The 23,736-nt window shown below is 35.9% G+C and overlaps 1 protein-coding gene across 2 annotated transcripts in view; it reads right to left on the bottom strand.

The window, feature by feature from the left end:
* Nucleotides 1–5,395: 5,395 nt before the first annotated feature.
* The window catches only part of LOC139121903 (peptidyl-glycine alpha-amidating monooxygenase B-like), a 44,509-nt gene continuing 26,168 nt past the window's right edge, over nucleotides 5,396–23,736 (bottom strand). The window contains exons 7-17 of one of the 2 annotated variants that reach the window (XR_011549362.1): nucleotides 22,179–22,246; nucleotides 21,146–21,306; nucleotides 20,088–20,191; nucleotides 19,279–19,730; nucleotides 18,441–18,567; nucleotides 16,965–17,386; nucleotides 15,489–15,689; nucleotides 13,728–13,843; nucleotides 12,740–12,836; nucleotides 9,252–10,222; nucleotides 8,990–9,047 (exon numbers count right to left, since the gene is read on the bottom strand). Coding sequence is in view for 1 of the 2 variants with exons in the window: in XM_070687194.1 (XP_070543295.1) it covers nucleotides 9,819–10,222; nucleotides 12,740–12,836; nucleotides 13,728–13,843; nucleotides 15,489–15,689; nucleotides 16,965–17,386; nucleotides 18,441–18,567; nucleotides 19,279–19,730; nucleotides 20,088–20,191; nucleotides 21,146–21,306; nucleotides 22,179–22,246 (2,152 nt within the window). In the remaining variant the exon portion in view is untranslated. Of the gene's footprint in view, nucleotides 10,223–12,739; nucleotides 12,837–13,727; nucleotides 13,844–15,488; nucleotides 15,690–16,964; nucleotides 17,387–18,440; nucleotides 18,568–19,278; nucleotides 19,731–20,087; nucleotides 20,192–21,145; nucleotides 21,307–22,178; nucleotides 22,247–23,736 lie in introns of both variants that reach the window. The other variant, XM_070687194.1, reaches the window with a different exon arrangement.

Raw genomic sequence — 23,736 nt, 5'->3', positions numbered from 1 at the left:
CCCCTGTGTGTCTGTCTTGACTTTATCATTCTGGAAAACTATTTGACTTTGGTAAGTTTCATTTTCTGACAATTTGTGAAGGCATTAAAGTAGAATGTGGAAACTATGGCCGAACCACAGCCCCTCCACAGTGAGTCTAGGAACATCCATTGATTAAGGTGTTAATTATCCTAAGGACAAGGCTTGATATGGATTGGTCTTGGAACTTGTCACCCCTTTTATTCATCATCAAAAAGTGGACAACTTGCTGAATATGGATAAATTGGTGATTCTATTGTTTGAAAAATGAAATGAAGTATTCTTTGATGTGCCAAAGTCCAAAATATCACCATCAAAATGGAGCAACCTTTGAACACTTTCATATTGCTTTGATTTCACCACAGTCCCTCTATCACATTTCACATTGATTGTAGGGTGATACAATGCAGCAATGTTCTACTTGCAGTACACATAAACTTGAACAAATTCAAAGTTTAAAGTCTGTTACAGGTAACATGGCGTTAAGTTTTGCAACATTTTACACTGAATGTAATTTGCAGCGTAAAAATGACATGTGAGTAACATGCACAACATCAACTAAGGTGTTAATTGTTGTTTATCCATATCAGGCTCTTTGACAAAGAAACCAGCTGTGTGTTTCCAGACCTGTGATGGACCAGCAGGAGGTAACCCATGGTGTCAACACCACACAGTCATTTTTGGCACACAGTCCATGTAGCCGACAATGAGATACAAATGATATGCGGTAAAGGTCTCCCCGACTGACTTTCAGCTGGTTGCTCACTTTCTACTATTTTTATAGTATTTTATACAAAGGCACAGACTTATTCTACCTTCAACTTAAAACTGATAGTGATTTTGTAGCTATTTTTCATAGTTTTTGGTAGCCGGTAACAGACACTTCGTGTTCATGTCAGCTACATGGACGATCTGCCTCATTTTTATGTAAAAGTTTATAAAAACATGAGAAACATGTGTGACCAGTGTCCAAAAAGCAAAATGTTAGTAACACCCCCTCCCCTAAAAAAGATTGCAAAACATGCTGCTTTGATGTTACAGTAATAGAAGCCTTGAAAAAAATGTGTTTTTATAACTTACTTGAAAACCTTCCTTATGGGAACTTGAAGTCATTCTCTTCATAATCAAGAATAAAAGTTGAAATTAGAAGCTTACATAACTAGGTTTCACAAGCAGCAGACCAACTTAAAGCATAGTAAAAATTTAAGAATTCAAATCTCTGTTCCTGAGGTACATTTTAATTTATTGTCATGTGTTGAGACTTTCATCAATATTTGTTGATATGACAATACTAAGAGGATAAATTCAAGCTAGTGATACAATATTTCAGTTGTTTTTCAGTAAGGTCATCATTATGTGGTGGTGCACACCTTTCCAGACTAGGTTGCTTTTTGAAGGGTAGCACAGAGTCTGTGTGCTACATCATGGTTGCATGTGATGTCGAAAAAAACTAATCTTAGAATATTACACCCACTTCGAGTCAAGCTCAGTCATGGTTACAATGGAAACATCAGATCATGATATTAGGAATTAAACAATTTCACAAAATTCAGGAACCTGATTTTTTCTCATACAACATGCAGCCCCATGAAAACCTTTTGTTAAAAAAACATTACAGGTACATATTACCTTTCTGCATAAAGCTATCTGAACATTGTTTAAAAAATTGTCAGTCCCTAATCAAACCAATTTTTAAATTAAATGTCATATGATGGAAGTTAGATCATCTTTTCAAAACTGTATCTTAAACTGCAGGCATGTGTTTTTATCAGATTTATGTATCAGTAAATGTAAACACTTCATCCAACCACGGTCCCGTGATCCAACAGTACCCCCGAAACAAAGTGCCATAAGAAGATCACCGGTAACCATGGATGTTTTAGAGCAGGTGAAACATCTGAGAATAGCCTGGTTCAACAAAGGTGACGGTGACTGTAACTGTAGTCTGTACCTCCCAGAGATACGACAGATGAAACGGTGGGGGAGAAACGGTGATGTGGCGATTAATTTTCTTGAATCATCGAGGTAGCAGCGATCCATGCTGAGGAGATGCCGATGCTTTCTCGGGGATATGGATGGTTTTGTGAAGAAGTGGAGGGTTTCTTTCTGAGCGTCATTATGCTTAAATGATGCATATCACGTCCCCATGCGAAATTATGCGTAGCTTGGAGCTTGCGATACTCTCGGTCGTACAGGAGAACACTCTCCCAAGTGTAAACTTCGGCCAGAAGACTAATCTTAATAGTATAAGCCAAATATGTCGTAATTGTCGACATATCAAGGCTCCCACGCTTTAGTAACTCATTTGTGATCCGAGCATTAGCCCCCATCCACTGACTAGGTGAAACGTTCTCCAGTTTCATTTTTTTCTTGTGCTCGAGTACTAATTGTCTGCCATCATTTGTCGTGCCCAGGACGATTGTTTCAGTTTTCTCCTGGCCCGGGTGAACAAAGTCCACGATATCCAAGTATTTCTCACCTTTCTTTGATGACATGTGCACGAGAGGGTAACTGGGATCCGTAAACCAACTACTCTGCAGCTGTTGCATCTTCCGACCATTTTCCAACTGTTGTTTGCTGTGCGGATTAGCGACCGCGGGTGTCTGTCCCGCGCTGACCGTTTTCAGTGCTGCTTTCAGTAGCAAACGCTGGGCGAGAGGTTTGATGTCCATCTCAACGATGTCTTCGTCAAGTATTAGACGAATGATTGACAAAGAAGTAAATCCAGCTACCTGCAACTTGTTCATCGTCTCCATGGAAAGCTCGTGTTGCAAAGCCCATCTTTGTACGTCATCATCCAGCCTTCCTGGACATTCGGTAGTGCTGCTTTGGTTGTTGTGGGCAAGTGGTGCGTCTGAATCTGGCTCCGTTTTGACCGTGAAATGTTCATCGTTACGAGGTTCTGTACGAGAGTGTTGGATTGGCTTAGGTGTTGATCTCACGATATCGGACATTTTCACGGTGAAATGTGAAACAGTATAGCTATAGTATAAGCAAAACGACTGTATGGTCCTTCGGCTGCACAGGAAATGAATGAATGAACGTAATTTGAATACCCCGCTGTAGATAGGCTAAATATTTGGCCAGGGTGCGCTCAGAATCTCTATAGCTGCGCTGATTGGTAGATTTCGATTATTCTCAGCAAGTTAAGGAGTCTAAAACCAAGGCTGATTGGCTGCTGCATGTTTGCTATGCAAAAATGGTCTCCAAATGCATATGTTAATGTGACATTCACACATGACCTCCAGAACACGCACAAAGAACTTGCCCTTCAAAATGCAAATGATCTCCAGAATGCATATGTATGTAATATTCACACATGACCCCAAGCAAATGTCCCACACACACTCTTAAACACAAAGAGGCATACACATCCAAAAAAATGCGAAATCTAACAAAGTTACAAGAACTCTGAAAGCTAAAAAGTAGTCTTCTACAAATGATACAACTACAAGGAACATACATAACCGGTGGTTTATTCTTCTGAGTGAAGATGTGAATAAATTTCACTTTTCCATTCTAAAATTAGAATGGTACAAACTTATGGATTCATGAGTGCCCGATTTTTCACATACCACATGGTGAAATTCATCCTCAACTGAAGATTTACAACAATTACAGAAGCTTTCATTCGCAGGGATTTTTGAATTGACCTGCCACTGTATAGCATTTTTAAATTGTGATAGATAAAGTTATGTTTAGCAACTTCCTACGGGTGAAAATTTGTGAAATGATTTTCAATTCAAAATTAATCTTAAATAGTGCTATATGTTTGTTAGGAGCTGATTTTTTTACATTCCTCATTTCTCTGAATAATTTTGCATATTACTGAGACAATTTAAGTCTTAGACTGAATGGTCTTCCGATGATAATTCTTATCACAATCTCTACGTAAGGAAGATGGATAGTTGATTTGTTCATCAGCCCACACCAATATTGTCATGGCTTTGACAATGTACTACTCAAAATATGTCATAATCATGTGACATTTCCTTATGTACTCCATCTTTAAGGTCTATACCTCGCTTTTCAAATTCCCCAACATACCTTATGTTCTCCATCCTTGACATCATGATTCACATCATCTGTGGATCTGTTGTGCGCCCTCAATGGCACATGGAGTACGGATGACTTATAAAAGTAAAACAAGCAAATGGAAAATTTAAATCTACCTGAAAGCTATTACTTGGTAGATTTCTTACTTATTACTTACAAATGCTTGGTAAGCAAGAATTGACTAGTCAGTTTCTGAAATTTATTAAAGTAAAACCTGTTTGTACAAAAGGACAGGATTAAGATTTCTAGTATATTAACCAATTCAAGAATCAAATTATGGACTCAAATTGTGAAATATAGAAAATTCATGATAATCCATGTGAACTAAAATCTTACCATGTACTTTATGTTTTAGATTAATAGTCTACTAGAGCTGTGCCGAAGTCACATAAAGTAGTGCCTCACATTTCATTCTTGTAATTCTTGTGTGTTTGGCCTTAAGATGATTTGTCAACCACAATATCCAATTTTCAGGATGATTGACAGCATGACAGACTTCCGTATTTACACAAAATTGTTTGATGATACGAATTTTGCTCAAGAATGGTAAAGTTTTTTCTGTTGCTTGCACGCCCTACTCTTCTGGCCAGGGGAGATCTTTTGGTTTAAAGCATTTTATATTGTGTTAAGCTGGGTAGAATGGTTTACAGAAAATAAACTGCACAGAATGATAATTGCACACATTTTTCAAAGTTGTGTTCATTCACTTCCTTTTGAAAACTAAAGTGATACCTTCAAACCATAAAAATAGATCAATGTACCTCAGACATATTTTGTGATTTCCAAAATATTCTAATTCTTTGCTGGTGTACTGCTGTGCAGACGTCTGTATTTTAAACTTTCATGAAAATTAATTTTTTTTTACCATCTTGTCCTTGCTAAAATGTGATTCATTGTGTGTCCACCGGCAAGTTAATATTGTTAAATTTCAATTTACAAATATTCACGGCATGGAGTGTAGCAGATTAGAAAACTTGCAGGAATCATGTCAAAATGCTGACACTCAGGTGAACGTAGAAGAAAAGCCAGCGAGAGGGAAGGAATATGATACGGGGAACCCCTACCCCCACCGCATCGCATCACAAGCTACATGATGTGCAGTCAAGTTTCTCATAGGCTGAACAAGAAATTGTAATGCATGCTTTCCCAAAATAAACATAAACATTTTCATTATTTACAAGATATTGTACTGTACTGTACTGTAACCTATCACTGATAATAAAGTTTCCTCTTGGAAGTCCTCTTTCTGCAAAATTTAGTGCAACACAGTCTAACTTTCTACTAGTAAATAATGCAAAGAAATCGCTGATGCAATTCAAGGTGGGGTATAGATATATATATTTATTTTCTTATAATTTAAAGAAATCTAGAAGCTATGAAATGAACACTATTTGATACAGCCACACACAGGTTAAGAATCTCATTGGTCGTCGGGTATTTAAGTTTTGAGACTTGCCACATAAGCTTGATTAAAACACACATGAATCAGTCAACATTATCATGTTAAACATTGCATAAAAGATGACAATGTTTGCAGATGTTGTGGCTAGGACCACTTGGACAATATTTTATATCACTTCAGAAACTAGTACAACATTAAATGTAAAGTACAAACAAGTGTCAATTCTAAAAACAAAGCCAAATACTAACTTTGACTGAAAAAAATAAAAGGCAGTACAGTACTGTACTGTTGAAAATTCTTATAACAGTGATCAACTTGAAGAGCCCACTACGTCAGATTTAATCCTACAAGCAGGAGGCAGTGATAAAGACCTTGGACACTCTTCTGTCCAGTGGAAACCTTGTGAATAGACTAGATAGCGCAGAATTATCTATAGCAAGAGCGTACTATGTCATCAAACAAATTATATGACAAAAACTGCTATGACAAACTAGAATGATATATGGTTATCGAAAAAAATAAAAGCGTCAACTTGTAGAATGACACAGTTTATCACTTACATAGAGGTATGACACAAATATTATAATTCTTATTTTCACACAACTTTCACTGCTATAAAAATAACTTTTCCCCATGGCGAATATTTGCATCTGTGTGTACTGATATACAGTGAAGTTAAAAACACAAGCGGAAACATCCTGTACACATTTGCTATCTACAGCTAATTTGGAAACATTATCTTGGTAAATGACAGTGAATTGAGAATGACATATACTTTTCAAGGCCTAATAATATTTTTGAACACAATGTAATGCTGGGTAACCAAGCGGTGCTTTTTTCCAGAAAAAACAATTTATGTACTCTTAACTGTCTCTTTAGCAAGATTACAAGTGAAGGGACTGCTTCTGCTCACTAAATAGACACTTCAAACAGCATACATCAATTAAAGTTGTTCCTCAACACCTACATCATGTCTTGTTTGAATATTAGACTGAACAAACAGCACATGTAATGGCACAGACAGTAGAAGCGAGACCACTGTCTATGGTAATAGTCACAGCAAATGTTAATTAACACACAAACAAGGAATTTCACTTCATGAATCAATGGAATCAATATGATGAAAGCTAGGTGCTGAGTGGGCTGAATTTCATGAACACCACCATATGCTTTGTGTGTGTCAATATTGCATTACAGTTGATCATCTAATAACATTGCATGCTAACCTTCATATTTCCACAAGGGATTATTTTTCATTTAGTTACCACACTTGAATCACAGCGTCTAAGGTCAGAACTTTGCCTTGTAAAGCTGATAAGGCCAAAGTAATTAAATTCTTTGTTTCGCGTCCACTCTAAATGGGAACAGGTACGCGTCTAAGCGGTTCTAAAACACACACAAGAAAATTAACACAATGTTATTTGATTGCAGCAAATAAAAAATTGTTACAAAATTTTAGTTCAGAAAAGCTATGCAATTATGTCCTAAAATTTCCTATTCATATACGCTGTGTGTGTTTTTCATGAAAACCTCAAAAACCTAAGCAGGTGGGGACGTAAAACAAAGAATTTAATTACTTTGGCCTAACTGCAGTCTGTTGAAACTGATACATGATCAGATTATTATTTAAATATATTCATTAGTATTAATAATTTATTTTTTATCATTCACCTAGGTGGTTAAATCCCACGTCACGTGACCAAACAATCACTTAGTCAGTAGCTTGTGTGCTGCATACTTGTGGAATCTTAATTTGCCAAATACACTTTAATAGACATGCCTGCAGTAAAGGTACCCTCAAAAAACACTGATACATAAAATTAAGTACTGTTATTTCAATGAATACACTCAAGGATTTCAGATTTAAGGACAGTCTAAAGCTAGAAATACAACTCCACATAAACATTTTAATTTCAAAAGTGCTGGCATTGACATGACTTTGACTATTATCTATGATCATGTGACACAAATGCACTTAAATCTCATTGATATGTTAGTTGCCATGGGAAACAATACCTGGTTTTACAAATTCAAATGGTAGACAAGATTCAACACATTAATGAATAAAGAAGACAAATTATACCAGACCAAGATGCAACTGGCATCCTGCTTGTATTCTCCAACATGGATTGTGCCTACAGTTGAGGCAATGACTGGATTTTGTGACATGAGACAGCATTGTGTTCCTGCTATTGTCTTTTGGAATTCAGTGGCATTTTCACTGTTAAAATATGACTGCATCGATACGCTGATGACGACATTAGTAACACTTATCAATTCATTTCCTTACAAAACACTGCAAGGAGCATGTGTCACTGAGGAGTCTAAAATAGACTTTTAAAGGGGCAGGTTTGTTATCAGCTTTATTTGAACATAAATTCATTAGCTGGACAAAATTTTCAAAAGAGAATAAAGGACTAAATTCATATAAACAGACAATATCAGCAAGCTCATAATGCAAGAACCAGGGATGATAACCATCACTGTAGGCACCTTGTCATACTGCAATGAACAGATGATTATTCTAAATGTACACATGTATAGTTATTGGCTCTCTACTTGCTTATGTTCCAAGACTTTTACATTCATCCCTACCATAGAGCAAAAGATGAACTTTATCAAGCCTCATCACACTACTGTAACTGGTTTGAGAAGTTGATCCATAATTTACCATATTGATGAATATAGTGAGGCAGAGAGATTGTACCATGAATGATGATTAAACACACACCTGAGTAATGTCATCCAATGCACTTGCATCTGGTTCATACACTTACAAGTATGTAGAATAATACTACACTCCACAGTCTGGCTTTGACAAGTATTGACACTGCAAACATGATAAGAACTTACTACTTTTTAATAATTGGATAGTTGCTTTGGGTGAAAAAGTCTACAAAAAAACTATTTTACGTTTGTCATGGAACACCTTAAGTGATGATCACCCTATCCATCTAAATATCCATCTAAAGACTTTGTGTGATTCAGAAAAAAAAACTACATGTTTAGCCTTTTGTAACCTTTAATCATGAACCAAAATATCAAAAATATCAAATAATTCTTATCATGTTTGTAGAAAATTTAGAAACCACTGCCCATATCCACGAAAGTAGTGTGACAAACTTTAGATTGAGTTGGCAGCTTGTTTTGGTCTGGGAAGGGCTGATACAGTGTTTTGACATTACTTTCAGTGTACACGCCATCTCTCTGCTTCAAAACAAGAACATGATGATATTGAAAGCATCCTGAAGAGCAATGCCGTATTTCAGTTCTCCTTCAAAAGTTAAAAACAATTCTAAAACGCAAGCTTCTCATAATATGCATACACAGTAAACATGACCTTGTAAAAATAAACGGACACAATGTTATTACAACATACATTTGGTAAAAAACTATAAAACTATACATTAATAAATAAACAAGACAAAACACATCGTAAGGGATATATTCATGCCTAACTTATTTTGTACACTCACTACAGTTGTTATTTTCTTTATATAGATTTTCATTTTTGCATGCGTAGACTTTTTTAACGGTGAAATATACCCCAGCCATGAATCAATTTTACTACCTAATTGCAGATATAGTCTTTCTGAACAACTTTCATGTACATTTGATAGTTATACACTCTTTGTTTGACTATTCTTTCCGTGTGTGTGTGAGTTGAATATCCATTTCCTGCTATCTCTTACTTTTTGTGCATGTTAATGTTTGAATAAAGAAAATTATTAATGCATGATACCGACAGCATATTTAACCGAGTGTTGATGTTAACCTTTATAGCACAGCAAATCATGATTTTGGCTAACACGTCATAGCAAACAATATTTACACTCTAAAAATACTGCATTTGCAATGAAATGCAGCAATAAAATACATGTGTACATTTCATGTACTGTATGTATACATTCTCTGTAAACCTCTTAAAATATGGTTTGTCTTTAATTTTCGGCAAATTACCAATCACATACTTCAAAGCTTAAAATAAAATTTTGAGATACTTTTTAATGCATCTAAGAAATTCATGAACAACGTACTATGAAACCTTTCACTTTTTGCCTTGTTTTCCTGTTTCCTGTTTGCCATGCAGACTATGATGATCGGCTTCTACAGTCATGTTAGTAGGCATGGTTACTGTTGTAAGTAACCGTTGATCCTGATATTTTGAACTCGTAGGAGACCGTCATCACTCGATACTTGAAAAATTATCATATATGTATATTTACAGTTGATGCTTTTCTGCATATATTTTGCCCCGTGTATTTTTGAAATTTTTACATCATGCACTTTCATATTTTAGAATATCGACCATGATCGGCATTGATAGTCAGATGCAGTAGTTCTAAAGATTTTGTGAATTACTATTGACATTCATAGCAGTGAATTCATCCATGTCTGAGTCTTCGCTGAAATTGTTCTCATCCTGGTCACTGTCTTCCGTGTTCACTTTGCTAAAACCTTTATGGCGGTTGAAGAACGACCCCAGGTTGACCTCGTGACTTGTTGACCTGTAGCCATTGAAAAATCCCTTCAGACTTTGAACTCTGAGTTTACCCTGTGCACGTAGTCTCAGGATGACGATAGCGACCGCCATGAGAACAATTGGAATAGCAAGCAGCATTAGAATCAGCAGTGTTGGTATCATCTGTGATTTATCTTCGACATGCAAAGAATCATCCATTTTTTCTTTAACACTTCCAATTTCATCACCAAAAGCTTGTCCTTGCTTGCTAGAATTCTTTTCATCTGCAAAGAAATGAATAAATCACTAATCAATGAGAAATTTTAACCTGAAAATGTCAAATCTGAGTTTGCTCGTGTTTCATTTTAACACTGTATAAAGAAACTAAGGGATGGACCATTAGACCTTGGGAGGGGGGGGTGGTCACAATGAAATTGTGAAAATTTTTTTTTACTATTGTAAATTTCTGAATTTTTTTTTTCCAATTGAGATTAGCTGTGCAAATTTTTTTTTTCAGAGTAAATTTTCAGATTTATAATTTTTTTTTTCGTTCGTCGCTGTCTGAAGATAAAGAGGGCAAACATGTGGTGCCAAGCACCACAAGCGGCCACGCAAGCGGTCACTGGGAAGAGGTCAGGAGAGGGGTGTCCCCCTGCTGCTGTTGGAGCTTTTGAAAAATAGAGATTAAAATGGTGTTATTTGGTGGCACTTGGGGAGTATTTTTGCGGGGGGAGGTCAGGAGGGGTGTCCCCCTCCTGCCGTTGGAGCTTTTGAAAAATAGAGATTAAAATGGTGTTATTTGGTGGCACTTGGGGAGTATTTTTTAAGGGGGTGGTCAGGAGGGGGTGTCCTCCTCCTGCCGTTGGAGCTTTTGAAAAATAGAGATTAAAATGGTGTTATTTGGTGGCACTTGGGGAGTATTTTTGTGGGGGGAGGTCAGGAGGGGGTGTCCCCCTCCTGCTGTTGGAGCTTTTGAAAAATAGAGATAAAAATGGTGTTATTTGGTGGCACTTTGGGAGCATTTTTTTCGGATTACACATCTTCCTCTGAAACATGGTTTTCTTGCTCCTCAGTAGCTTCGTATAGTTTTGAAAATTGACTATTTTGGTTTCCTGGCTTCCCTTTCTACTGCGTGGTGAAATGCCTACATTCACTCCACCAAACATCATGCATATCTCATGATTTACAATTGATTTTGACAAGCTGAGAAGCTAAAATAAGCTAAATAATATAGTGAAATTTGCATATTTGTGTTTTTAGAGCAATTGTTGCCCTTTTTTGATCAAACATCTATTTCTCTGTAGCAGCATGTCCAAATTGATTGGATGTGTATAGATGTGTTGAAATTTCAATATTTGTCTTTTTGGGCAATTTATGCCATTCATGGTCAAAAAATCTGTATTCTCTGAAAGGGCTTGTCCAATTTCTTTGAAATTTGCTACACAAAAACGATTAACCATGCAGATTTATTCAGTATTTGCTATCGAGAAACTTTCAAAGTTCAACCCTTTTATGAGTTTTTGTGTTGGGATTTGTTGGATAGATGGCATTCTACGTAGTGTATTGTTGAATGTTAAAACATGTGTTGCTGTTGTTATTTGAGGCTGTTTTTTGAGAAAAAAGAATTGAAAATACCTTTTTAAAAGCAAAATAATACATAATGACTTGATATGTTGTTTTATCATTATTGACGTGTTTCTACTTGTTCACCCATTCTTGCATTCATCATTGTAATAAAATGCTGTGAAAAAAATGAAACTGATGTGGTCTGCATCTGTTTACCTTGATCTTAAAAGGCAAATACAACTTTCAGTCTTGACAACCATACCATAGTTTCAATGTTTTACCTAGTGTACCTGCTTGTTTGTACGCAGGAAACAAGTAGAAAACAGGCTCTATAATTTCATAATTTCCAAGTGATCAGAATACAAAAGTCCTGAAAAGATAAGATAATCACAACTTCCAGTATAAGGGATACAGTCACTCTAAATGTATAAATTAAAATTAAAAATGTGCCGGGAGGATGTATTAAAAATACAGAAAGTTGCTTACTGTCGGTAAAATCTAAAAAAAATTCAAAATTTTAAAGACTTTTGCAGATTTTTTTTTACGCCTTTGTCTTCTTATTTATTTTTTTTTTATTTTGCAAACTAGTTTGAAGATTTTTTTTTTCCTAACTTTCTGCTCTGAAAATTTTTTTTCTTCTGTTTTTGACCACCCCCCTCCCAAGATCTAATGGTCCGTCCCTAAGCTGACCTTTCCCATTCGATTTCATCATTACTGACCTGGCAGCAGAAAAACAGAGACATGCTATTCCAAAAACCAAAATACTGAAAGGTACTGTAATAATGTATAGAAGATGACTTGTACTTTTTGTTCATATGTCCAAAATGTGAAGTCTACAGCACCAAATATATATTTCTCATAACGAAACAAGAATTGACATGAAGTAAACAACCGGCAGACTGTATTTTCACATAATGTATAATCTAAGAAATATCTAGTTATATTTATTATTAATTATTCATTGTCTTGTTACATATGAAAATTAAACCGTGTTTCTATTTAAACTTTTTATTATTACAAAATGTGACAGTACAATATTGTACAGTTCAGTACAGTGCTGTCTTGCCCATCAAAGTACACATTTAAGCAACATAGCACACTCAGCGACGGTATCCCACAAGATTTTGACCAGTTCACGACATATATGCACGAGCGATAGCAAGTGCATATATGAAGTGAAATGGTCAAAACCAAAGCAATGTATGCCATGTACAAATGGTATTTTTAAGTCTTACCTTTCTGAAACTTCCAAACTCTATGTGGATCTAACTCACACACATAGACTGCCATATTGTCAGCAGACACAGCTAAGCCATGAGGTCTGTTGAATCCCTGTGAAAAGATAATCCTCATTTGTAATATCAGAAAGAACAAATTCAGAGTATGAGTGCAGTTGACTTTCAACCAAAATGGTAAATTCAAAGTGTTCTTGTTCTTTATTCGGATAATTTTACTTTCCTACATTATGATACAATAGCGCTGTTCAAGGTTATAGGTTTGTTACTAAATATAGCTGTATGCGCGCGACATCGGACACGCAGCTTGAAATGCGGACAAATTTAATCAATGTTGCATATATGGCCATTTTTGCAGCTTGTACTCTGAGTCGTGAATATGCCTTTTAGTATTCATTGTTACACTGGCAGTCGCGTACTAAGATGTGTTTTTGTCGTTTTTGCATGCGTAATTTTCAAAAGCAAAATCTAAAAATGTGGACAAATATTTATTTTTGCATATTAATGAGAGAACAGTGACGTAACTGTGAACAGCCCTATTGGTGTGATATTTTTTATTTCAAATCTGTAAATTATAGGCAGTAATTCTATCATTCGATAAAATATTTAACTAAAAATTTGAATTCAGCATAACACAACTGTACAGTTGTAACATTAGAGCTCTTACTATGCAAGATACAAAAGAGAAAGATTCAATTTGTGGTGTTCTGTAAAATCATGCAAATCTTGTTAGTGAAGCAAACAAAATGTGCCCACCATGAACATCAGTCATGATAGTTGATATATCAAGTCTCCAGTTCACCAGACAAAACAAATCAAAATTCTGTGCTTCAGACTTAAAATGTACAGAGCCAGAGCAAGAGGTGGTATTTCTAAACATTTTCAAGTAACGATGACCTTTTATCAACACCATGTAATAATGTATCATTATCTGCCCAGGGAGGGTTCTGGCTTCAGAAAACAACAAGCACACAACATTATTTATTACCTGAGTAGGATGCCATGTGTCCACGATTTCTCCAGAGTCATAATGCATTACAATAGACTGTGGTACATTGGTGCCTGGTTTTTCAATCTGACCATTGACAACATAGAGCGAACCACCTGAAGATATAAGAAACAAAAAAGTCATAAAAATCTGATCACAAATTAAAATTCTACATGAGGAAAGCTGAAGGTATATTTAATTAAGTGCTGGTGCAGACGTGTCATAAGTTATTGAGAACATAATGGTAGCACATACCGGTACCATGTCATAATGGTAGCACATACCGGTACCATTTCATAATGGTAGCACATACCGGTACCATTTCATAATGGTAGCACATACCGGTACCATTTCATAATGGTAGCACATACCGGTACCATTTCATAATGGTAGCACATACCGGTACCATTTCATAATGGTAGCACATACCGGTACCATTTCATAATGTTAGCACATACCGGTACCATTTCATAATGTTAGCACATACCGGTACCATTTCATAATGTTAGCACATACCGGTACCGTTTCATAATGGTAGCACATAACAGGTACCATTTCATAATGGTAGCACATACAGTACCATTTCATAATGGTAGCACATACCGGTACCATTTCATAATGCTGGCACATACCGGTACCATTTCATAATGGTAGCACATACTGGTACCATTTCATAATGGTAGCACATACCGGTACCATTTCATAATGTTAGCACATACCGGTACCATTTCATAATGTTAGCACATACCGGTACCATTTCATAATGTTAGCACATACCGGTACCGTTTCATAATGGTAGCACATACCTGGTACCATTTCATAATGGTAGCACATACCGGTACCATTTCATAATGGTAGCACATACTGGTACCATTTCTACATATTACACAAGGAATACTTCACCATTTTAGATAATTATAATGGCTTAAAAATTTTAAAGAGCACTTTATTGACATCATCTTTTCACTTGCACTCATAAATAAAAAATTCACAATCTGAAACATTTCAGGTTACAGAAAAGGATAGGGTGACAGGAAATATTTAACCCCAAATTAAGCAATTTACTTTCTTTACAGTATTTAATAACACACAAAATTCACAGGAAATTAGGGCCTTCAGCAGATATAGATACCGCATGCACAATTTCAATTAAATTTACAGTCAAGGACATTGCAGGGGAGTCCTTCACACATATGGCCATTAAGGTTTCATCCTGTTGTCAATTGTCCCCCTAGCCTGGTGAAAATTATTTTCTGAAACTCATCACTATCCCTCTGATATATAAAATTATGAACCATACGATGAAATTGTGTTCTACACAGTCTAATAGCAGAGTTAGAAACAACATATGAAAATGACAATTGTTGCATTACATTAAAATTATCATGTTTATATTTTCACATATGGTAAACAACATGCTTATGACAACAAGGACAATTTGAATTGTAGTGGGTAAGAACATTACATATAGGATTCAGGAAATTATTTGAGGACAAAAATGCTGCTTCACATCCCTGTAAAATGGTTCCTAAAATAGCCTTCTCTGCTGCCTCAAATGCTTACATACTGGTACTGAATGCCCAACTAGCTAACACTGGTACCTCGATAAGTTATGATTAGTAAATTTGACACCCAAACGATACAACACATTCTCCTAAAAACATAAACTGTCATGTAAAGTTTGAATGAATAACCAGCAGAATGAGAAACATGTTCAATTTTCTAGTGATAGCTAAAATACAGAAGAGCCATCACACTTACCATTTGCTGGATTGTAATCCACACCAAACACTCGTCCACCAAACTCTGCTGGATGATACTGCTTAACAAAGGTACCGTCTTCAGTTTTGAAACACTGAACGCGGCCATTTTCCCGATCTGCCACACAGATTTGCTGTTTATCTTCGACCAAAGTCACTGCATGGGGTAAGTTGAAATGTCCCGGTGGTGGAAGGCCATTTCCTGGAACAATTCAAAATCAAGCGAATGGTATGTAATTTCTATCAGTATCACTGACTTCTTTTTGTGAATTTAGATGACAATGCTTTTCACTGAATGTATAAAATATGCACATGTGTACAAAGTACAGGAGCAGAAGTTTTAAATTGAAATTTCAAGTATCTCTTATATCACTGAAATTTTTAAGCAGTTCTATTGTCAGTATCAAGGTGTTTATTCAGATTTTACAAGGTCATCAGGCTGCAACTGCTTCCCTTGTTCAAGATAAAAACGTTTCTATGGTCATTGATAAAATGTTGTGGAAGATTGTTCATATATGGTCATCGAACAATTCTTCCCATTATTGGCTAACAAGCTGTTTAAGCATCTACTTTAATGGTAGGATGAACCCTGAAATGAAAAACTTACATTTTTGCTGTCAGTTTCCTATGGGGAAACTTTCAACCATTCTCTCTCAAAATAAAAATTGGGGGTTAACAGTGCAAATTTGGTACAATGGAAACAAATTACCCTAAAGTTATAGATATTTCAAATTGACTACCATCAGTGTGCTACCTATTATTAAAGAGTAAAAATTCAATTTTTGGAAAGATAAGACAATGACAAGTTTATTAACACCAAGAGCTTTAAAATGAGCCCACGTAAGCCAACACAAAATCAGAAGAGTGTTGTCAAAATTTGATAGTCAGTATAACTGTCCCTGATGTGTCTTCTAACTTAATTACAAGTCAGCATATCTCACTTCAGAATCTACTGTCTACAGGTTGTGCCAAGCTTGCAATGTCCACTTCATCTTGCTCTGTTGTACACCCCCATGTAGGAAATACATGTAATGTCCATTCAACCTTTTAGTCTGGCATAAACCATCATGTCATATTGCTGTAACTTGGTCAGAGTTTTCAGACACTACGGTATAATCAGAACAATTTTACTGGGCAACACATTGTTGCTGCAAAGCTAAAGAGGACCATGTCATTGAATTTTCTTCTGTTACCTATTTTCTCAGAAAGACAAGCGTAAGATTGGCACAGACTGAGTCAAATCATGATGGTATATGGCCAGTATGATGATTTACAGTAAGAGATTTACCCTACCTTAAAAGCTAAATACATATAATGATAATGTGAAAACACTGTATTCATGTTCAAACAAATTATAGCTTTCAATATATTCAGATAATGTCTTACATGTTGGTAACTGATTAGGTTGGCAGGAAATGCACTATTTCCATTCATTATCGATAAAATCATTCTTTTTCTAGTGGCATGTATCTCTCACCTTTTTGAGAATGAATATTTGGCTCTCCCCACTCAAACATCCTCTTCCCTGTTGATGAGTATTTCACAATCCGACTGTTGCAGTATCCATCGGAAACAAAGAAATCTCCAGTGCCAGTTTCCACGGCAACATCCGATGGTTTGCAGAAATGGTCGTTGTCCTGTCCTGGTTCAAACTTTGTTCCTAAGAGGATTAGCGGTGAGTCACTGCCACCAGGTGGAAACTTGAAAACTTGATGGAGAGCGACATCTGTCACCCAAATATTACCATTGCTGTCAATAGTCAAACCATGTGGCAAATAGAACAAGCCTTTTCCCCACTGATATTTGACTTTACCAGTATCCTTGTCAACTGTGACAATAACATCCACATCAATTGGGTCTGTGTCAGCCTTCCTATAATGGTTGGATGCATCAAAAGAGCTGCAAATACAAGAAGCAACTTTAAGTGTATAAAATCACCCTACAAAAGACACACTGGCTGAACGTGTTGACAACAATATGTCTTAAATGTTAAAGAGCGTGACAGAGTCAATTATAGTGTACCATATAATTTAGCAGTATCCTTGACCTATTTGATAAATATCTATTGAATATTTGTATTCATTACTTTGTCTGACTAATGGCTGTGAAGAAATGTCTGAGACATAATTACTGAACATCTTTAAATCTGCTCTAGAAAACCTGAGCATACTTAAAATTTTTTAAACACAATATTTGACCTTGCTCTTGTGCACAGATCTCATGAAATCAATAAAAGAAATAATGAAGTTTTAAGAGACGTTTGCGTTTTGATGGCCAAACGAATTTCAAATTCGAAAAATTAAATATTTGTTGTTGCCTCTTTTGCACTCTGAGCTAGGGAGTGCAGATATGTTCCAGAAGCAGTAAGCACGTGGAATGGTACAGAGTAGTGGCACGTGGCATGTGTTTTGAGGACTATATCCAGATTATTATGAATCAGTGTGACAGTGTCAAGTGAGCATCAAAATATCAAAATTTAATGTATAAAATTGTCACAAAAAGACAGTGTACTTCACAGTACATATTCATCGTAAAGAAATATATTTATAATGAAATTCATTGAACTATGCATCATCTGAGACTGCAAAAAAAACAGCTTTTTATCATTCTGACCAAGTCAAGCTGGAATTAAGTCTGGTTATTGACCAAGTACTCAATATAATTTGTTAACCTTTTTACAAGCCATATCATTGAATTGAAGTTTGTGTCTTGTAACAAGATGTTGGTATTCATGATCTACAAAAGATATCATTCCATACTCTGAATTTGTAAACACTTGAAGTAAAACTGTGAACAATAGACGGTCAAACAATCAGACAGATAGATAGATATCACAAACTCTGGATCACAAAAGACCCCAAAAAGTGATGCATGCCACTTTTATTTCTAACATGTGATGACTATCCCACAAGTTACCTTTCTTGCGCTCTGTATCCTGCGAAATCAACCCTACCTGGTATCCCAGCTTGAATGAGCCCTGTGAAAGATGACTACATCTCCATTTTTGTCAGTGTCAACACTAGCCACCTGTCCCAACTCAATATCTTCTGATAGCCAGTGTTCAACTTCATGAAAACTACCTGTAAACAAACCAAAACAAATCTTTTCATATTCTTAAATTCATTTTTTGAAGCTACATGTATACATATCGGCATACTCTTGAACGTATTCTATATTGATGACATTTTAGTGCAACATTGAGAAACTCACCACATGTTGACATGTTGCCCTGTATGCATTACAGCAGAATTAACAATATTACAATAAAAGCAGTGGCTCTTGTGACAATACTACATTCTTTGAAAACACATGGCATATGTTTAACATACTTTGATGTATGATTTATCATGCAACAGCACATCATGTGTGAAACCACTGTCATATACTATAGCTATCTTTAAGGCTAGGACCTTCAAACACAAACTGCTGAAAGTCTTGGTGAAAGGTCTTGATGAAATATAAGAAATGCTGGCAGTTACTTTAGGTGAATCATAGAGGATGATATTTGCTGAGGAAAAATAACTTGTAATGGTAAACAAGCAGTGCAGACTGTGGATTTGGTCACTCTAGGTACATGTACCTGGTATGTTGAATTTGTTTATTGTGAAACTAAAGAGTCTAGTCAATTTGAAATATAGTCAGATATGGCAGGTTTACCTTAAGAGGAAAATAGAAACGAGATGAATATACTGAATACAGTCTTCAAAAATGCATTCATGAGCTTAACTGTGGCATTCATCTCAGGTTTGAGCAACCATATTGCTGTGACTCTAAACATTAAAACGTTTTACCTGTCATCTTTGCTGGTTGTGTTGGTGTCGATGTGATGGTTTCAGCTTTGGTTTTTTCCCCATTCTCCTTGTCATGATGACTATCTTCATCACCAACATCCTCATCTTTGTTATCGTTACTGTCATGTTCATCAGGTCCGGTCATTTTGTTTCGATTCTGTGGAGCTTCCGAGACAGTTTCCGATTTTTCTGATGACTTTTCATCGTCATCAAAGTAAGCAGTGTAATAATCCATGTACGGATAATCTTCATTTCCATCATGCTCGTCATCTTCATGGTAATACTGTTCGATTTCATCTTGAATGTACTTATTTGGGAAAGGTGGAATATCAGAATCAGCTGGAAACTGCACATGGTTACCGTTTTTGCTACACGCCTGATGTATATCATCATCATTGGCATCCATGTAGTACATGATGTAAAAATTACACATCTCATCATGACTGGTGGCTCTGCAAGACACATTGAAAAGTTGGAAAAAGTCAGTTTGTCAGTCACTGTCATCAAGATTTAACTGTAACTCACCTATATTTCAATTTACACCTATGATTATGTGGCACTTCAACCTTACACAGGAAATTTAAACCCATATTGTGTCTGGAAAAAGTTTACCGATGAAGAATGTGAAACGAGAGATGGAGTTTTTTGGTAAATCTTATAAATAGGAATATGATCAGTAAAAGAATGGTTTCACCCCAGTTTCCCTATTTAGAAGTCAACCTTACCACTGGAAATGATAGGACTGAACCACACCAACGCGGTGAACATAAAAAATGAATTTTTAGAGAGAGTGGATAATACAAACTCACCCAACATGCACGTTATGGTCTAAACCTTTACCAGAAAATGTACATCTAGCAGCTAGTGTATCTCCATGTCTTATCTCGTTGATTCCATCCATTGGGTAGAAAGCCTTCAAATCAAGATAAACAATTCTGTCAATTGCTAGGTTCACACTCAGGCCCAGGGCCGCCTTTGGGCCTGGCACATGATTGAGATAGGATAAGAAAAATATTGGTCTGCATTAAATAACATTGTATTTGAATTTCCATGCAGCTTCTTAGTCACTATATCAACCTCGCTCAAGGCCAACTGTTATGGTGTCAACTGGGCCCCAGGCCGACCAAAACTGTTCACATGCGCAATTTTGGCTCAGTCACAAATTTACGTCAACTCTGAACCATCCCTTAGACCCAACAAATTGGGCAGCCCAGGGTTGACCTACAGCTTTAACAATGCTTCCTTTAAAACCATAGTCAACTCAGAGGCAGCATGCACTATGTGATGTGAATGTAGTTCTAGTATGTAATGTTACTATCACCTGCCAAATTCATTTCAAGATTCAATCTAGATTGCCCACTTTAATATAAATTATCAGGGTTTTATTTCATAACTTTTGGAGGCAATGGAATGCTTTCAATAAACATTCATTCTTAAATATGTTTTGTATTTACTTTCATGAAAATTTAACACTGTGTTTGTTAACAACATATTACAAATTTTAAATCTTTGCTGTGAATATTTAATGAAAATAGTGTGCTTTCCTTTTGAAGAATACATTTTGACCTGTGATTCATCATCCAACCATCATGCACATCAGATCTGAAATGCATGTACCTATAGTTTAACTTTCTAAAGCAACATTGTGTGGCATAGAAAGTCAACTTTCTTGAATACAAACAATATCAAAGTAGTTTATTACCAACATGAAATCATATTTCCACATTTGGCAGATAATAAATCTATGTACCAAAACAGGGATATTGTTATCACTTTATTTAAACTGTTAGACTGTAACAGAATTTTGGTCCATTTGTCACCCTTCAGGATTTGCATACCCCTACACAATCCGAGTTGATGATCCTACCTGAGGCCATTGAGGATTGGCTTTACCAAGCAGTGACCATTCACCGTTACGAATTCTATAGCCACTGACCACTTTACCATGACTATGTGTGTGTGTACGGTATGCAAATGCATGTATCCTGGCTCTATCTTCATATGGACATACAATATCCGTGTGAATTTCTGCAAACAAGGAAAAGTTTTCATTGACAGCAGAATGTCATCATAATAAAAGTTCCTTGAAGACAGTTTCTATTGCACTGTTTGCAGTAACAGCTTCATGCGCAGGACATCAGATATTGCTACTTGAAACACAGACACTTTTTGTCACTGTTCTATGCTTGGGCTGTTGTTGCAATCAGTAGTATGAGCTATTAAAGGGATACAGTCAGCTGTAATCTAAATATGCCCATATATGGTCAAAGGGGCGTTCCTTGGTATTCAAAATGCCCATGTGAGGGAGCTGTTTTCACAAAGCGGCCACCCACTTAAATCTGTGATTGGTTAGATTTTCTGTTTCCATGGTCCTGTGGCAAAATTGGAACAAGTGATAGTATTCATTGTAACACTAGCAGTTGCCACCTAAGTGATATTTTCGTCATTTTTGCATGCATTATTTCCAAAAATGTAGTCTAAAAATGCAGAGAAATATTTACTTTTGCATTTAGATGAGAATAATGACATCATTTACAAACAACCTATTGTGTTTATAACATTGATGCATTTGTTCATTAGTGCATGAAAAATAAACAATTTTTCAGTTGTGACTTCTAGATTGCAGTATTGCCCTATTCACTCTTCTGTTTTTTTTTAATTTCTTCATTCTGTATCCGGAGTGTTTTTTCTCATTGTGGTGATCTTGTTTGTTGCATGAGATTTTTATTTTGATCCAGTTTTAATCCTGGAAAACTTGAAAAAATTCAATGACACTTGAAGAAGTTGCTATGACTGAAAAAAGTCAAATTTCTAGACACTCTCTTTTCTCAGTTACAACAGACTTTGAAGTCAGCTGCTTCAAAAGTACGACACTTCTACAACTGTGTTAAAAAACTTACGTTCTTGACCTGGTTGAATGTTGATGTTCATTGACACTAACAGATAAATTCCTGCAATGTACGGCTGCCTGTGGAAATCAGAGAGACAAATATGACTACAAACATCAACATGAGCAATACATTGAAACTTTTCCCAGCATGTACAAGAGTATGTGAATCTACTTTATGTATTCTTGGTATTTTGCAGACATATAGTACATTGATAAAGACTTTTATTCCTCTGAGTTTATCAAATACACCTACTACATGAAGAGAGAAATATTCACAAGAAAGAATTGCGGTGTTTGTTTGTGTATTAATTACAAAATAGCTTTGGCTAAATTTGAAATAAACAGAAATTTGATGTTACTGTGGCTGTATGTACTTCCCAAAATGATCTATTAATGGTGTTTTGATTTATCACATATGTTTTATACTTGTGGATATGTAACGCTGGTACACATTGTGGAAGGGGTTGAAAACAGTGGAAATGAGGACATACAGAGGCTTCATAGGAGAAAGTATAATAATCATTCATCTGGTAACAAGCATGGGTCTCTTTTTGACGGTATTTGCATGCAATATGGTTGCTCATTCAATAAGATCTGTAATACTCTATTTTGAGAGCTATAGTTTGACAGCATATAGCTGTTGTGATTGTTCCACCGGTGAAGTCCGTATGGAAAGCACACACCATATGTATACTTCAATGGGTATAATATTTTAATCCCTATTATTGTTTTGAAATGAAAAATATGTGTGCATGTCAAAATTTGAGATTAACATTTTCAACCTGGTTTGGCAAATTATTGCTTCTCTGACGCTCTGTTGGAAGTTGTATAGTTTGTGTAGCAGAATTGGTATGGCAAAATCAAAACGTATTAAATGTTAGTAGTAAATTACATTTAATTTATTACATATATATCACAGTTGACCGGCATTGGGGCGGGTTTGTATCATCGGTATTTGCACTATGGTGTAATAAACCAAAACATGGGAAAAACATGACATATCATTATGTTAATGAGCACTTATAACCTAGACTACTATTGTTTGTAAACAACTGCCACAGTATCCGTTTAAACACAGTGAAAATAGTCATCTAAAAGCTACACTACTTTGCAAGAGAAACAACTATTGGCATGGACGATTTCAAAGACGTTTATAGCTGTGGCAAGGCCTACTGTATATTTGTATCAAAAAGAGATCCCATTTCTGAAAGTTTTGATCTATTTAGACCTCAGTGTTGTTCCCTATATCTTTCCCTAACAATCACGCCAGCTCAAACAGGCTCCAGCTCCAGCTCTTACACAAACTATAGTTCAACTGTGTTTCTTTGTTGCTTATATTTCTGTTTATCATGATTTTAGCATAGGCCCTGTAAATTACAAATGAGTAGCTATTGTATTGATCTCTCCTGCCGTGATTTACACTCAGGATTGCCATATATTCTACTTTCCTAACACAAGCATCTAGCAAGTAAGGGGATAGCCGCTGAATGCATCACCAAACCCTCATGCAAATACCCCTAGTACAGCATACTTGCACAGTCTCACCATGGGGTTTTGTCACAATGTTT

Source organism: Ptychodera flava, chromosome 21 (assembly GCF_041260155.1).
Source record: "Ptychodera flava strain L36383 chromosome 21, AS_Pfla_20210202, whole genome shotgun sequence".
In the NCBI taxonomy this organism is placed as follows: domain Eukaryota; kingdom Metazoa; phylum Hemichordata; class Enteropneusta; family Ptychoderidae; genus Ptychodera; species Ptychodera flava.
Note: the sequence above shows the minus strand (reverse complement) of the source record. Positions and strands in the feature narration are given on the sequence as shown.